Below are 15613 nucleotides of genomic sequence, written 5' to 3'. Positions count from 1 at the left end.
CTGTTACAAGTGGGGCTCAAAGGCAGCAGGACTGTGGTTAAGCACCCGTCCATGCAAACACGGCAGGAGCACGGAGGTCCGCAGCCGCCCAACATCACGCGGGAGCGCATCGCCTTGACTCAGCCCCTATAGCCTGCAGGTCCTCACACCAGGAAGCAATGCTACAGGCGGACTCAGGCCCCTGAGGGAGTGAATACACCCTCAGGGACAACATTCACAGGCCCCGAGACCTACCGATCAAATGGGAACAGCCTCTTGTACGAGCAAAGAGGGCGGAAGATGGTTTAGCTGGAGAAGCTGTGATGGTTTATCAGCTATTGGGAGACTATTCCACAGCAAATAATCTTCTCCCTTTCCCTCACAGGCTTTTCTGTGCTGCAACTCATTCTGCAGCTTACAACGCATGCACAAAAAAAAAAAGTGATTCATGTAAAGCTTTCTGTTGTTACAGCTAGACTGCTTCCCTTACAGCTAATTTCTTTTAAACCTGGTTTGGGTATTTCTACACTCCGCTGCGGTCTGCAGCACTGACAAACCCTAATTGTTAATCAAGGGTGACTTTGAACATTCCTCATAGTGGAAGGAGCAGGCAAAATATCTTGTATGAGTTAATTGATTTTTCTTGGAAATTCTGAGTAACTGTGTCCCTGGAGCCATATTCCTCCCTTATTTTAAGTCATATGAATCCATTGCTATAGACAGGGCAGTCAAAGCAAATGAAAGAAAAAATCCAGTTTGGAGGGTATCTGCTGAACAAAACACAAAACTATTCATGGTTAATAAAGGCTGTCATTCCACAAAAAAGAGAGGGAAAAAAAGCTACCAAGCTGCTGTAGGATGAAAATGTTTGTTTCTGGAATACAAAAGGACCTGTATATCGCTCCGGGGGTAGCAAAACAGAATGGAATTTCTAACATGCAACACAAAGCAATTTCTCACTTCAGACAAGAAAATCTTTGTACATGTTTGGGTGGGACGAGAGAGGGGGCAAAAAGGCAGAAATAAAAGAGACAGAAAGAAAGAGTACCTTCACTAGGAGTTCACCATGACCATCCCAGTCAATCTGCAAATCTTCCCCATAGGTAAGACGAACAGAAGTCCTCACCATGCGCTGGATACGGAGGGCACCTTAAGACAACCACAAAGTGTCAGTCAGTCAAGCCAGGATGCAGTATTTCATTGCCTGGGACTGCTGTGTCGCGCTGAACAGGCCAACAGAGTGGGTGCCACTGAGCAGGGGGCACGCAGGACTGCCAAAGCAAGGGGTGCCAGCAATGCCCACTTCGCACTTCCCAAGCTTTGTGCCTGCTCAGCAGTTTATAGCTGCATGAACTTGTCCATAGGCTCTGCTTTAAGGCACTCAGGAGCCCTAGAAGAGGATATATGTGCATTCTGCAAAACCTTGGGCATTAACTGTGACATTTTGCAAGATAACTGGAGGGATTTCAAGCTTCTGGATAAAAAATAATAATAATTTTAAAAAGCACAGACCAACAGTGGTTTTCAAGATCACATCTCTCAAACCCAGACCAACTTAATTCTCCTGATCTTAAAGGAGCTGAGCCATGGAGAGAAGCTGAAATGACAGAGCTTCTAGAAGAGGCTGCAAGTGAGAATTTGGTATTGAAAACATTTTTTGATTGAACTGGGCTAAGGCATGCCAGAAAACACTAGTAAGTAGGACCCCTTCAGTGGCTGGCCAGAGTTAGACCATGCAAACACACCTTGTAGCAAAGGGATCTGTATGTCTTGTCCATTCAGTGAAATTCCTCCTCCATGTTTCATTTTAATGAGGCTGTTGTCCATATCCCGGATTCGGACTGAAGCTGAGCGAGTGCACACGGCATCAGGATCATCTGCACACTGTGGAGAAACAAAAATTTGCCTCGAACCTCAAGCTTTCACTTTATTGGTGACTTAGCCCCAGGCCCCCGAAAGGTATTTCAGCATCTAATTTGGGAGGTGTTAAGTGTCTCGATGGTTTTATGGATCTAGTTTCTGCATCCCACAAACACCAGGCTGGCAGCCTTTCTTCCATTATCCTGTTAATCACGCACCAGGGATCTATCCGCAGCTCCTTGTCTCAGAGCCTGGAAAGCAATCCCGGACCCCCGGGAGCAGCCCGTGCCGGTGACGGGCGTCCAGCCCCTGCGGGGGGCACAGCCCGTCCGGCTGGGAAACAGCTCCACGGTTCTCACTGCCCGAGACTCTTGTGCTATTTATTTTCCCCGGCTGTGGGTTATGCAGATGAGGAACGGGGATGCAGGCCCCCGGGTCTCCTCCCTGGTTTCGAAAGGGAGGTTTCAGTGGAAACCCGCTCTGCAAGTTTCCAAGCACAGATGACCTCAGAGCTGCGTTATCAGAGCTTTCTAATGCAGGATACAGACGTAGATGGCGCGTACGACCGCCACACCCCGTGTCTCCAAAGCCTGTGACCTCTCTGTTGCCCGTGTCCTGCAAGGCAGGCTGGTACTCCCCTTCACTCCTGTCGGTCTCCCCACTCCATCGTACCTCTCCCTGCCTTCAGTTCCTCTGTCCCCGTCCCCTTTCTTGCCCTCTGCTTGATTCAGTACCCTTTTCAGCCTCCAGGTTAGTTCACCTATTCCCACGCGTAACTGGTCGATTAATTTCACGACCGGGTTAACCTCCCTGTGACACTCCCTCCAGGGTCTCCTTCCCTCCCCGCCCCGGCCTGGCTCCCTTTCTGCCCCTCCCCAGCTGCCTCTGCTCGCTGACATCCAGCTGCCTTTCTCGCATCCGTCAGGGGAGACGGCGAAGTAAGTCAGGAGCTGCTGACTGCAGTGAGCCACAGAAATCACCAGCCGGTATGACTTCATGGAAAGCAACCCAAGGTACCACTCTGCCAGTGCACCCTACTCGCTGTCTGAGGAAACGTCTTTTCCCCGGGCATTCGTGAGGCACCGGCTCTCAGGGTGCTTTGCAAGGGGCGCACCCACGTCTGCATTCGTTTGTTCAGCTGGCAAAGAGGTGGTGAGGGCTCTTTCTCCAAATCTCATTACGAATCCCAGTCTCCAGGTAGGCTCCTGGGATGGCAGCAAGGAGAAGCGAAACACTTATTAACTAAGGAGAAAGACTGCAACTGTTATTTAAACTAATGATTTCATAGGAAAATTACTTCTGTTGGCCTGTGCATCTGCAATTCATATCACACTCCCACAGCCCTTCCCGCTCTCTCAAGAGCACAGGCGCCAGCCAAGGCTGCTGTTACCTGCACGGTCTCGATGATCACAGAAAAGGAATTTTCCAAGCAGTCCTTGGCAAATAAGTACTGACAAATCCCGCTGAAGGTGAAATACTTGTTGTCAAAGCTTTTGAAATGGGACTGGCCGGTGACAGAGCATTCTCCTGAAAAACGCAGAGAGCCATTAATCACCCCAGTGCAAGCAAAATCCTGCCTGTCCCCCCCAAGCCACTGAGGGGGAAGAGCAGCCCAGTGGAGCAGGTTGCACAAGGCCCAAGTTCCCTGCAGAGCAGAAAGCACCGGCGAGATGCTTATCTCACTGTTTATTCCTGTAAGTCATTACCAGTAGTAACAGAGGCGCCGCCAAAAGCTGGGGAATATGGTATAAATCGCACTCAGGAGCTGAAATTCATGCCTGCGGAAAAGCCTATATAATGTTTCAAACAGAGGGTCATGAGGACGTCAGCGAACAGCTCGGCTCTTTGCACTGAAGCGGATTTGATTCTTCTGTAGTATATACCTCAGTGGCCCTGGAAATTCAGCGCAGTCACTCATGCTCTCCGCAGGCTAGGTCATACCTAGTACCTAAGTGATGGGTGCTGGTGGCACTAACCAATTTTAAACAGCAACCCACGCCCTCTTTTATGTAGAAACTAAGTTTCCCTCTTTATACAATGGGGAAATTGAGGCATGGAGAGTAGAGGTACTAATGCCTAAGACTGGCAGAGCTGGGAAAGCTACTCAGGCTTACCCAGCATTAGTCACACACTCCATACAGGGGGACATGTTGCCTCTTTACCCCTATGCAGCAGCTTGCAATGTCCTGACATAACACACTTAAATCCACTTTTACTTAGCCCAGTGGGGCACATGCGCATCCATGGAGCTGGCTGCAGAATGCAGGTGTTTTTACAGAGTTGAAAATCAAAATTTGCAACAAGACTTGGACTGTCACTGCTGCTCTGCTCTTCTTCTGCAGAGGTGTCTCATTCTCAGTCTGTGTTTCACAGTTGCATCTTGGTGGATTGTGAACTCCCTCTTTGTCTCTGTACTGGTGTTTTTAGAGCACTGCAGTGTGGTTTTATGAAGGCAACAGTGTCTGAAAGCCTTCTTCACAACGGCCTCCTTGAACACAGCCCCAAAAAGTGTGGATTCCTTTGTTGGGCTGCCTCGTATACCAATAACTTATTCTAACATTAAAGTAAAAATACTTTATCAGAACGAAGAGCTGGAAGATAATCACTGCTGGAGTTCTTCCAAGGGCAGAATTTATGCTGGACTTTACTCTGAACCATTATCTTAATTAACTAGCATAAAGTTAAAAATAATTCTGTAGTTACAATAGCTACACCTAAAGTCCTTACAGAATAATGTGAAAGTCTGGCTTGCCCACCCTTCTACTACAAAAAGAGGCTATTTAAACATATCAACATCTTTAAATGTGCTGGTAAGTTGTGGCTTTTCATTTCCAGGAAGGCAGTATTCAGATGCCATGGCCAGGATTTAGTACCCTATTATGCTAGAGTGTCTGCAAACACATAGGGAGGCTCCGACTCCACAGAGCTTGCAAAGAAATTCTTTCATATGAGAAGGCTATCACACTTGGAGATGGTCCCATGGCAAACAAGGTTGGCAGAGACCTTGTCCAGAACAAAGTTCAGGTGCTGGACCAACATTGGCAATCCACTGACAAAGGATGGAGAAAGGTTAAATGTTACAAGCTGGCAGGTGAACCTCATGAGTTATTCTCTCTTCACTGCCTTTGAGTCCCACATAAGATCTGTCTAATGAACATCAAGTGGAAATTTCCCTCTTCAACATATTACTCAGTGTTAACCGTCTTAAACCAACCTGTGCTGAAGCACAACCTCACAGATCCTGATGATTCTCAGCCTTGCGCAGCTCTGATTTGCCCTAAGAAAAGTCCAGCACCCGCTGGATGTTTGTCATCCCCTGGAGAGAAAGGCAGCTTGGTATTTACTAGCTCACCCTGGAAATCCTACTTGCTGTTCAATTAAACTTGAACAAAGGTAAAACCAGTGTTATTCTACTCAACTTCAGAGTCAATTAACTGGCTATCAATCAGATGTGGAGAACAGATTTAAAGAAAACTAGGCATAACCCACCATATTATGTGCAGTTTGATTTCCAGGGCGTTCTCTGCAACTAGGAACCAAGAGGACAGGTTTGCGGCATGGAGAGCTAGGGACTGCTACCCAAGACGAGTCCCAGCCCTTTGGCATTGCTCCTGGAAGGGAAATTTCTTTCCTGCGGCAAAGTCTCTTCTTATGGGTCCCTCTATCTACGCCATTTGGTGTAATGCATCCCATGAGATTTCCTGAAACCTACTGCCTTCATAATTAATTTAATTATGATATAATCTTGAGAGCTTCTTACTAGTGCTAGCCAGCTATTGCTAGTTGGCTGACACAGCACTGGCTTCTGAAGCGCTACCTCCAGCTGGGCACCCAGCTTTATCACCAAACATACAGCTAGGCAATTCATTCCCACAATATAAAAGAAACCTTTCCTGGCAAACAGGTTGGTAAAAGAATAATGAAACTACCTTGAGCTTATGTGAGTCTAAATACATAGACTTTCTGTGACACATGATTTTAGAAATATTTGTTGCAAAAATAACCCACCAACAATAAAAATGTGCTGCAATGTTGCTTCAAATAGAGACAAAACAGGACAGGTAACAATATAAACTTGACTACTGTTCCTATCAAGGACTGCTACTTTGGGAGGCTTTGCTGCCCTCCCATACTGTCTCGGTACAGTTTGTAGATGTTAGCAGGTATACGTACAACAGCTGCATTTATACAACCTTCAGTCTTGCACAAGCCTAGCTGAAAAGTGACTTGGATATATTGGCGAAAGGTACAAAAATAAGCTGGCTTTCTTTTTTACTTCTGCTCATTTGGCACAGCTTCCCAACTCAGAAGAAGGCAGGAATGCTATATTCCCTTTTGCACAAAGCTGTATATCAACATCTGTTTGCAAGCCTCAATACCAGGCTTATCTTCATTTCTATAACCACTATGAAGAAAACATGGCTGGAATTGAGGGTAAAAATTTGGCCCACATAGTACTCATAGTAGCCGTAAGCCATAGAGCTGTAACCTAGGTAAAAACTGAAGTTAGAAAAAGACCTATTTCTTGTTTGTAAACATGTTGCTGTCTATTAACTAAAAGACATAACAAATCAGCTGGGGCCGTGTCCTTGATTCTGCATTTGAGACAGTGAGATTCCTTGCATTTGGAGAGATCTCTAGTGAACACCTCAAGCACGGGGCTTCTCACAGTCCTGCTTGGCATAGTTCACTAAAAATGTCATTTCTATTTTGAACATTTGCATCTACCCCCTTTTTTTTTATTGCTGACACTTTGGGGCAAGTGCTCTTTCATTCTAAAGGAAATGGAGCATTGATGCATCAGGCAAGCTTAATGTTAATAGAAATGTTAATAGAAAGACAGACTTTTTGATAGCCATTTTAAGACTGTTTTAATTCTCCTAATTTGTGAGGATTGCACAGTTTCATCTCAACAAAACAAAACCAAACCACCAAACCCAAAAAACCTGCGCTCTCTTTTCCTGTCCTGCAATAATCCCAGTCTCCTTCTCACCCCTTCCAACTCTCAGATCCCAAAAGCAAGGAAAAGAAACAAGATAAAGAGCCGTGCTGTCTCTCTGCAGAGTTCTATGTACAACGCAAGCAGAGTCAAATGCTGTTTCAGGTCAAGCAGGCCTTTCCATGGCTGAACATAGTGCAGGAACTGAGACAGGGGATGGGCCACAGAACTAGCAGGAGGAAATAAGGAAGGCGACACGTTGCTGGCCAATGCACAGCACGAAAAGTCACATTCCCCATGTAGGCAAAAAACTGGAACAGCAGCCACCAATACCAGTCAGTTTGGGAGGCAGAGTAGGAGGAAGGGGAGCAAGAACACCTGCAAGAGCTGCCTCTCCCGTCTGCCACCGCCCATGGAAGGCAGGGCGGCCACCTTCTCCCTGGGGCTGTAGCTCCTTCACCTGTAACATGACCATTAAGGCCCAAATCCATGGGGTATTAAGAGTGATCCAATCTACTCCCAGTACTTCAAATTGTCCCATGAACAAAAGTATGCCGATTCAGACAATCAAATAAGAAACGGTACCTGGTCAAAGAAACGCAGCAGTGTTCCTCTACCTGAAAGCCAATCATCTGAACATACAGACTCTTATATCCTGGTAAACTAAGTAATCAAAAGAGGAACAATTCTTCTCACCAAACAGGATTTTTCATTGCTACACATAAACCATATAGCACAATGTCTGGCTTGTCTCACGAGAAGAACTTAGAATATGATCCCATCTGGATTGCACTGGAGCAAGCAAGTAAGAACAAAGACAGATTCACTTTTTGTGTGGAAAAAAAAATAAGTGGGATGTAAGTGGGAGGGATGTAGGCAAGACTTGCTTGTCAAAACCTGAAAAGAGTAGAGCCAACATACCTGGGCATTCCCCATTGCTGCAGATCCAGGTGCCACGTCGACAAATGCTAGGAAACATATCATGACAAGTTAGGCAAGAGTACATAAATTCACATCCTCTGTTGCAACTTTTTCCCAAATAATTGAAAAATGGGCCCCTGTTTCAGGGAAATTAGACCAGTCCCCAACATCCCTTCCATCTCCCATAACCTCGTTTCTTAATATAGCTATCCCTTCTTACCATCATTCGACAGCAACTGCTGGTAATATGAGCTGGAATGGTTGCAAAACTTAAGAACTTCTGTTTTCCCCCGCCGAAGCTCTGTGTTTAATAGAGTTTTCAACTACATTCCACTGATGTGGAATGAGTTTTAAATGCAGTTCTCAAGGTATGTGTATTAATACGACAGAATCATAGGGAAAAAAGTTTGAAGGGACCTCCAGAAAAATCATATACTACAACCCACAACTCAAAGAAGGGGACTTCAAAGCTAGATCAGGTGGCTGAGGACCTTGTCCATTTGAGTTTAGAAATCTCCAGGATGAGGTCCCACAGCCTCTCTGGGCAGCTGTCCCATGCTGCACCGTCTTGGGGGAAGAATTTTTTCTTGTGTCTAAACAGAATTTCCCCTGCTGCAACTTGTGTCCATTGCTTCATGGTCTTTCTCTATTTGCCTCTGAGAAGAGTTTGGCCCTGTCTTCTTTACACCCCCCTTTAGGCAGTGAAAGTTTCCCCATTAGCCTTTAAACAAATCTATTTCCCTTTGCTTCTCCTCACGTCATAAACTCCCCTGCTGTGATCATCTGCACTGTCCTTCACAAGACTCTCTCCAGTCCGTAATCCTCTCTCTTGCAGTGGGAGCCCAGCACTGGCCACACTACTCCAGTCACGGCCTCACGAGTTCGTCACAGGAGAGCAGTAATCCCTTTCCTTCACTGGCCAGCTAGACTTCTGCTAAAGCAGACCTTCATCACTCTGGCACACTGCTGACTCAAGCTCCTCTTGCTTAGTTTCCCTCTCTGTGCAAGTTGCAAGGAGGTGGATTGTCTCTACTTTAATGTCTTTGGGTGGTGGGTTTAGTGCCATCCCCCATAGGCACTACTAGTAACCAGTAACATGCACTAATAGTGATTGAGATGGCTGTCATGCTTGGCTCTGTGGGATTCCATGCCAGACAATCCTAGAATCTCCAAAATCAATTAAATTTCAAGAGGTGCTAGATTCTTCTTATTCCTTTAATTATCCCAGCCCTTGAAAACCATTTGTGGGGAATCAGTTTAGTGAGAATGGTAAATGCAGAGCCAATGGAATGACGTTCTCCACAGCAGTATCAAATTTGAATAACAGGAAGCATTTTCTACAGTCTGATCTCCCAAGAGCACTAAGGTTGAACAATGTGGCCAAGCTCAAAGCTACAGACAGCTCCAGGGGAAAAGACAAAATGCTAATGTCACGGTTATGGTTCATATTCTGTGACACATAGTGCAGGTAATGAAAAACTTCTGATTAACAGTGATGATGCATAGACCATCTTTCTTCTGCATATGGTGGCCTTCACTGAGTCCTTCTTCTGCGCTCTAATTGGAAACATCTGGGCACAGAGTTGTCTGAACTCCTTCCACAAATATGTTCACACTTATACAAAACCAGATCAGGAATACATTACTCATTCCCCTTCCTTTCTTTAGACAGCTAGCCTTCCCCTTCAGGCTGGCATTCATAAGTGAAAGAAAAATTGTGAGCCATGCAGCTGGGAAGATTCATTAACTTTTCGAGAAGTTCCAAGGACGTGCCTGAGCTAACTCCTCTTGGAAAGAAACAGGGTTTAGAGGTTAAATAAATGTAGGAAGTCAAAACAAAGACACTGCTGCTGACACTAACCAGACATGGGAACCTGCCGGTCTGTCTTATCCACAGGAAACAGGTAGTTCTCTACTGTTTGAAGGAGTATGACCCTCACATTGTTCTATCAGATCAAATATCCCTTTAAAAGCGGGGCTGATTTTGTCTTTGTGAACAGCTCATTTCTTGGAAGGGGCTGGCATTTCCAATAAGAGAGCAGGTCCTTTGCCAATGAAAGGAAATTTTGAAAACGTGGAGAGAGAGATTTCTAGAAAGATCATCTAAAACAGTCACTAATTGGTGTGCAGTACTTATCTAGACCAACAGCAACCACACCAGAGCAACACGGAGTTTACCATGAGTTGCAGTCCTGGGAGATGGTGAAGCCAGGAGGATAATGTTTTCCAGAGTGGATGCAGGAGCAGTCGGAGCTTTCAATGCAATGTTCACCATCAAGGAGCTTCCCCTCTGGATAGATCAGGTAGCAGCAGATACACATGCCACACACACACACAGGGACACAAACATAAATGCAATTAGATTTGCTAGTTCTTCATATACTTTGGCAAGACTTCATATGCATTATTATCCATAGTTAATCACAGACAGCAATAAAAAAGAATGAGGCTTGCCAAAAAGCCTCAGGGGGGCTGGTGTCTACTTTCCTTCTAGTGCTGCCTCTCCCTCAGATGTGCTGAACGGAGCATTTCTGGTGCTCCCAGAAGAGCTCTTTGCTTAGCGAGTCCCCAAGTCCAAACCACACATATTGGAACATACAGGAGTCAAACACGGGGAGCACGATCAAGGTTGACCAGACCTGGTCTAGGAACCTGACTGTTGGAAAAATATGCACTTCACTGACTGCAGTAAAGGGTGTCCAGACAGGTTTTGTATTTGTCGTAAAAGCACAGAAGAGGAGACAAAGCAGGGAATGAGGAAAGAGAATTGGAGACCATAAAAATCTAGCAGACAGGGTCTGAGAGAAAGAAACATTATCATGTGGAGCTGTGGTTTCTTTTCTCAACATCTGCAGAAGCAAAAAGTGAAAGGGCCAACTTCGATCCAACTGCTGAGGTTTCCATATTACACAACTATAATTACCTATTCTATATATAGAGTATTTTATCTTATAAAGATAAAAGGAGGCACAGAAGAGTTACAAGACTTGTCCAAGATTGCACTATAAGCTAGCAATAGAAGAAAGGTCAAGTTTCTTTCTCTTAGATCCCCATGTTCAGACATAGTTGATATTCCTCTGTTTTTAGAAGAGCTGCTGTAGCAAAACATTTTGTTTACTGAAAACCCCTCTCCCCCGTCTCTGAGGGACTCTTTCCAATCGCCTGCAGAGATTTTGGCCCTTTTTCCTGGCAGCAGCAGTCACCAGTGAGACACAGGTAAATCCCCTTTCTCCCATTCTTCCCATAGAGCTGCCTGGAAAGATCTTTGCTGTTGAAAAAATCCTTCCAGTGAGAGATATTCAAACAAGATCTGAGCATTTGAGAGTGGTGTGGCTTTCCAGAGAGCACAAGAAACAGAACATTCGCTTTTTTTCCTGGCAATAGTAATTCCATTTACAGCAATTAAAGTAACTATGTGGTACATTTAAGGAAAAAAAAAAAAGACACATTCGTTGAACAGATCCTTTTTACTTTTGGAGCACTGGAGGGAAGCGAAGCAAAGGTATAATCCTCATCCTAAATCCCGAATTCCTCTATTCATCTGTCAGATGCTCCTGGTTCTCTATGAAACTCAAATCTAAGTTCTTACCTGTTGACTATGCACCAAATAACAGTAAAAGTTTTGAACTGCTGATTGTTATTTCTTTTCATGCAGTTCCTTCTACCCATCTGCTTGTTCCTCATGCAGTACCTTTTCTGAGGAGCTCTTCAGTTCCTGTCCCCTTAGACCTTTCCTGTGCTGAAATGACCAGTGCAGCTACCAAAGGAAGAATATAGCAAGAGTCCTTGTGCAGCCAGTGGATTCATCTCCTTCAGCTTTTCCCAACACCCCCAGGACTGCACAAATATAATAGCTAGATCCTTCACAACAAAATAAGCTCCTGTGTCTAGTTACATCACCTGTAACCCTCCATGTGCACTTTCCCACGTCCTGCCGCAGAGTGACAGCTTTGAACTTCCAGTAAGTAAGAGACTGGCAGCTAAATGGGAAACTACTAAGCTCTGAATGCAATAACAACTCCTCAAACAAGGTTAATATTGTCATCACTGCCTTGTTTTGGAAACCAAATTGTGTTCTCAGTAAACCTCCGTCACGCTTGGTATCTTGTACAGGGGTACAGTAAATACTTCTGTGCATTCACACAAAGTCCACATTTGAAGGGTGAAATGCAGAGATAGTCCTATTAAAAACAAACAAACAACAGCAACAACAAAACACAAAACAAAACAAAACACACACACACAAAAAAAAAAACCACCAAAAAAATCAGCTAGAAATGGGAGCATTTGGAGCTTTTCAGCCTGGAATAAAATTCTCCTCCTGCAGTTGTCTCAAGTACAATAGACAGAAGAGGAAGACTGTGGTGGTTGGGCTGCCCCCTTTAAGCCAACCAAATCTCCTGTATGAATGGTTCAATAATAAGTGAAATCGTTCATCTAAAATCATGAAGATCTTTGGAATTATAGTGCGAGCTCTACTTGTACTGTTTTTCTGTAAGAAACTCCTCAGTATATTCTCTGTTCTTTCTTCGTCTAACTGGATGCTTCTAACCAAAAGCAATTTAGAAGGAATCTAGATATGCCAGTGGTAAGTGGTCCCTCACCAAGAAAGGCAATCCTAGAGTATTAGATGGTGCTGATTTTCACAGAAACATTTACTTTTTAGTCGGGTCTGAAAAACGGCCCTTTCATGGAGCGAGCATACAGGCATTATAGAAACTGGTTTATTCTAGGGCACAGTCCCAGAAAAGAGAAGTGTTTCTGATTTCAGGAAAATTTAAGGGACGACACAGCTTTCCTTCTTCTAATAAAATAGGTAGCATCACTGCCAAATGTTTCTCTGTAAATAACCAGTAAATAAATTACCAGGACAGCTGCAGCCATCAACACATTGTCCGTGACACACTTCATTGATATTCAGGCTCTGGCAGGTTTTGGCACAAGGGGATACACATTCCTTATACTCCATGCCAACTGGACAACTTGGCCCTGAAACAATTAAAAAAAAATTAGAAATGCAAATTCCTCAATAACTCTTAAATAAATAAATCCCTTAATTATCAAAGGCTGAACCACAGAGACACCAAAAAGGTCACATCCTCTCCAATCAATGATTTCTTTTTCAGAAGCAGAACATTTAAGAAACACTTGATTTTCAGTTTGCTGCAATATCATCATCTGTCAGGTTGTGTAGTAAATACCTAGAGGTTAAAGCCAATTTGTTTTCTAATAAATTGAGTCTTAATAACTAAACTCAAGCACATTAAGAACAATAAAACATAGAGAGAAATTTTGCAATAATATCTAAGTAACTTGGATAGACAAGCATGTTCTGTACCTTTAAGCTATCAGTTACTCCACTCATTTGTGAAATTATACGCTTTCGTGTTTCCAGAGAGAACTGGGAGACAGTTAAGACTCTGAAATGCCATCCTCCTTCTTCCAGAGAACTGGAAGGATAACACCCATGCTGTAGTATCTTCACTGCTGTCATTATCTAGGCTAGGCCACTATGCAAGCACACACTATAGCCATTCCTTCATTTTGATGCACAGACATACCCTGCAAGACTGCATAGGCATGGAGTGGGAAGAAAAGATTAGAGCCTGCCCTTTCCCAGCAAATCCTCTATTGAAGGAGGTGGGAGGGTAACGAAGGAGCAATCTTGCCCTCTGTGGCTCCAGGGTTTGGGCACCAGCTCACATTAGTACAGTCTGCCCAGCACTAGAGCCCTTCCAACACAGCAGAGCATTTCACGCCTCCAACGCAACTATCGTCATCATCTCTTGAGAAAGCATCATAGCACAGATGAAGGGTGATGGAAAATTAAGCTCCTGATGTGGCAGCAGGCCACCTCTCTTTTTCCTGACTCAGAAAAAATGTGGTTTGTGAAGTCAAAGGTTAGAAATGGGCTCCTGGGAACAGAGAGGGGTTCATTTCACTCATGGCTTTAGTTAGACTTCCAGACAGCCCTAGCAAAAATGGGGTCTCTGTCTTGCATCCTGAGCAAGGCGACAAGTTTTCATCAGATCCCTTTTATGTCCCAATGGAAAGGTAACAAATTACTGCTAGAAATAAGACTCTCCTCTGGTGTACAATCCCTTGAACAAGTGGTTGGCAGTATCTTCCTGCCCGAACCATAATCTGAAGGCACAGTTTTCTTCAGTGGTGGCCAATAGCAGAGTATCTTCACCAGAGAAGAAAGTGTTGTCAGTACTAATCAGTCAGTTACCCCATGAAATCAAGTTATGTAAACATCCTGAGAAAATTGTCCTTCCTGTGTAATGTAAAAACATGAGAAAAATCACTGAGAACATGAAATTAGAGGATTGATTTTTTTTAATTATTATTCATTTGTGTGCTTACGTATTTAACTGGGGTTCTCCGGTGGAGGTATATGTGTATATCAACAGCGGGTGCAAACATGACCTTTCTTCTATAAACGCAATCCATCCCAGACAATCTATGCACTTCCTTGTTGCAAAACCTTAGCAGAGATGCAATCAGGACCTCTGACCTCAGCAAAACTGGGCTAATAAAGGCAGCATTTCAAGATGAAATCAGGATCTCTAACCTAGACAAAAGTTGGCTTAAAAAAGGGAACATCTCAATTTCAGTGTAATTGGTTCAAGCAAATAAAGGATGAAACAATTGTCTTTATGAAAAAATGTTAAGGAGAGCCTTTCACGAGGATGCTGACTTACAAGTACACGCTGGATAACGTCACGTATCTGAACCATATATGAAACAGCTCCGAAACATCCTAGTCTATACCTTTGTGTATCAAATAAGTTTTCATTTACTTTGTATACCATGGTGGGACCTGTAACAGCTCAAGATCTTCTTCATATATAGTTCAAACAATCCAGCCTTAGGGACCACAACTTCTAGAAAAAGGTGGGTGATGGAGACCTGAAAGCAGGAGCAAGCAAAGGCACTTCAGATAAATGGAAGTGACAGGCACTTCAGATTTTAACCTGCCATGCCTGAATCAACCTGAATCAACGTCCTAAAAAAGCACCAGTTGCTTTTAGCTGCAGCACATAAATCTGCAAGACAGGCATGATCTCATTTGGGATAAGCAGCCTAGGAATAATCCTGTCAGCTTACTGCATGAGCTCTCCTCAGGCCACCCGTCCAAAATCACTCCTTCGTGAGCGCAGCTTCTTGCATAATCAAGGAACACCGAGCAGTGACAGTCCATGCCCTGGGTACAGGCACAGATGTCTCTTTCACAGAGATCGATGTATGGCTCTGGATCAACTCGATGGTGGCACCGGGAGAAGGTCAAAGATGTTCTTAGCAGCTGGCAGATGTCCATGACACCCTGCATGACAAGTAAGGAGCAAAGGTAGAAAGAGAGAGAGAAAAAGCTCAAAATTAGTTACTAAAGTCTCAGTAAGAAGGGAGAAAACCCAACTTTTCCAAACACACTGTCACCACAGTTGTTAAATAACATCACGGTTATTATTTAACACCACCATGTAGTTAAATAACATCATAGTCAAGAGCCAGTAGTGAGCTACATCCATTTATTTACCACATCCATATATACACAGAGGTACATTAATATACTGATTATTATAAAATAGAATGTCATATAAGGGATGTTTCATGCAGAAACATGTCAGTCAATCAGTCAGCAAATGAAGGGAAGCAAAGAACTGCTTCCTACCCAGTGAAGAATCAGGTGGTGTCTGGACTACCAGGAAGACACGCACAGCAAGGGAGAGGAACTTACGATTGAGGTACTTAGGAAGAAAAATGACCAGACCATCTTTTGGATAATGAGGGAACAGAGTAAGTTTTAGAGTAAAAGACTGAGTCTGGCTGGAATCCGAGGAATTAAATTTGTTCCCCACTTCTGGCCACATGTTCCTGTCGCTCCTGCTGGCTTGTCCAATGCATGACAGG

General features: G+C 44.2%; 1 protein-coding gene across 1 annotated transcript in view; it reads right to left on the bottom strand.

Moving 5' to 3' along the window:
• VWF (von Willebrand factor) overlaps positions 1-15613 on the bottom strand; it is a 152831-nt gene that overhangs the window by 116158 nt on the left and 21060 nt on the right. The window contains exons 7-13 of the mRNA XM_075162771.1: positions 14810-15026; positions 12566-12688; positions 9878-9989; positions 7700-7746; positions 3230-3366; positions 1725-1863; positions 1028-1128 (exon numbers count right to left, since the gene is read on the bottom strand). Of these exons, the coding sequence (XP_075018872.1) occupies positions 1028-1128; positions 1725-1863; positions 3230-3366; positions 7700-7746; positions 9878-9989; positions 12566-12688; positions 14810-15026 (876 nt within the window). The remainder of the gene's footprint in view (positions 1-1027; positions 1129-1724; positions 1864-3229; positions 3367-7699; positions 7747-9877; positions 9990-12565; positions 12689-14809; positions 15027-15613) is intronic.

This window comes from Calonectris borealis, chromosome 1, assembly GCF_964195595.1.
Source record: "Calonectris borealis chromosome 1, bCalBor7.hap1.2, whole genome shotgun sequence".
In the NCBI taxonomy this organism is placed as follows: Eukaryota; Metazoa; Chordata; class Aves; order Procellariiformes; family Procellariidae; genus Calonectris; species Calonectris borealis.
Note: the sequence above shows the minus strand (reverse complement) of the source record. Positions and strands in the feature narration are given on the sequence as shown.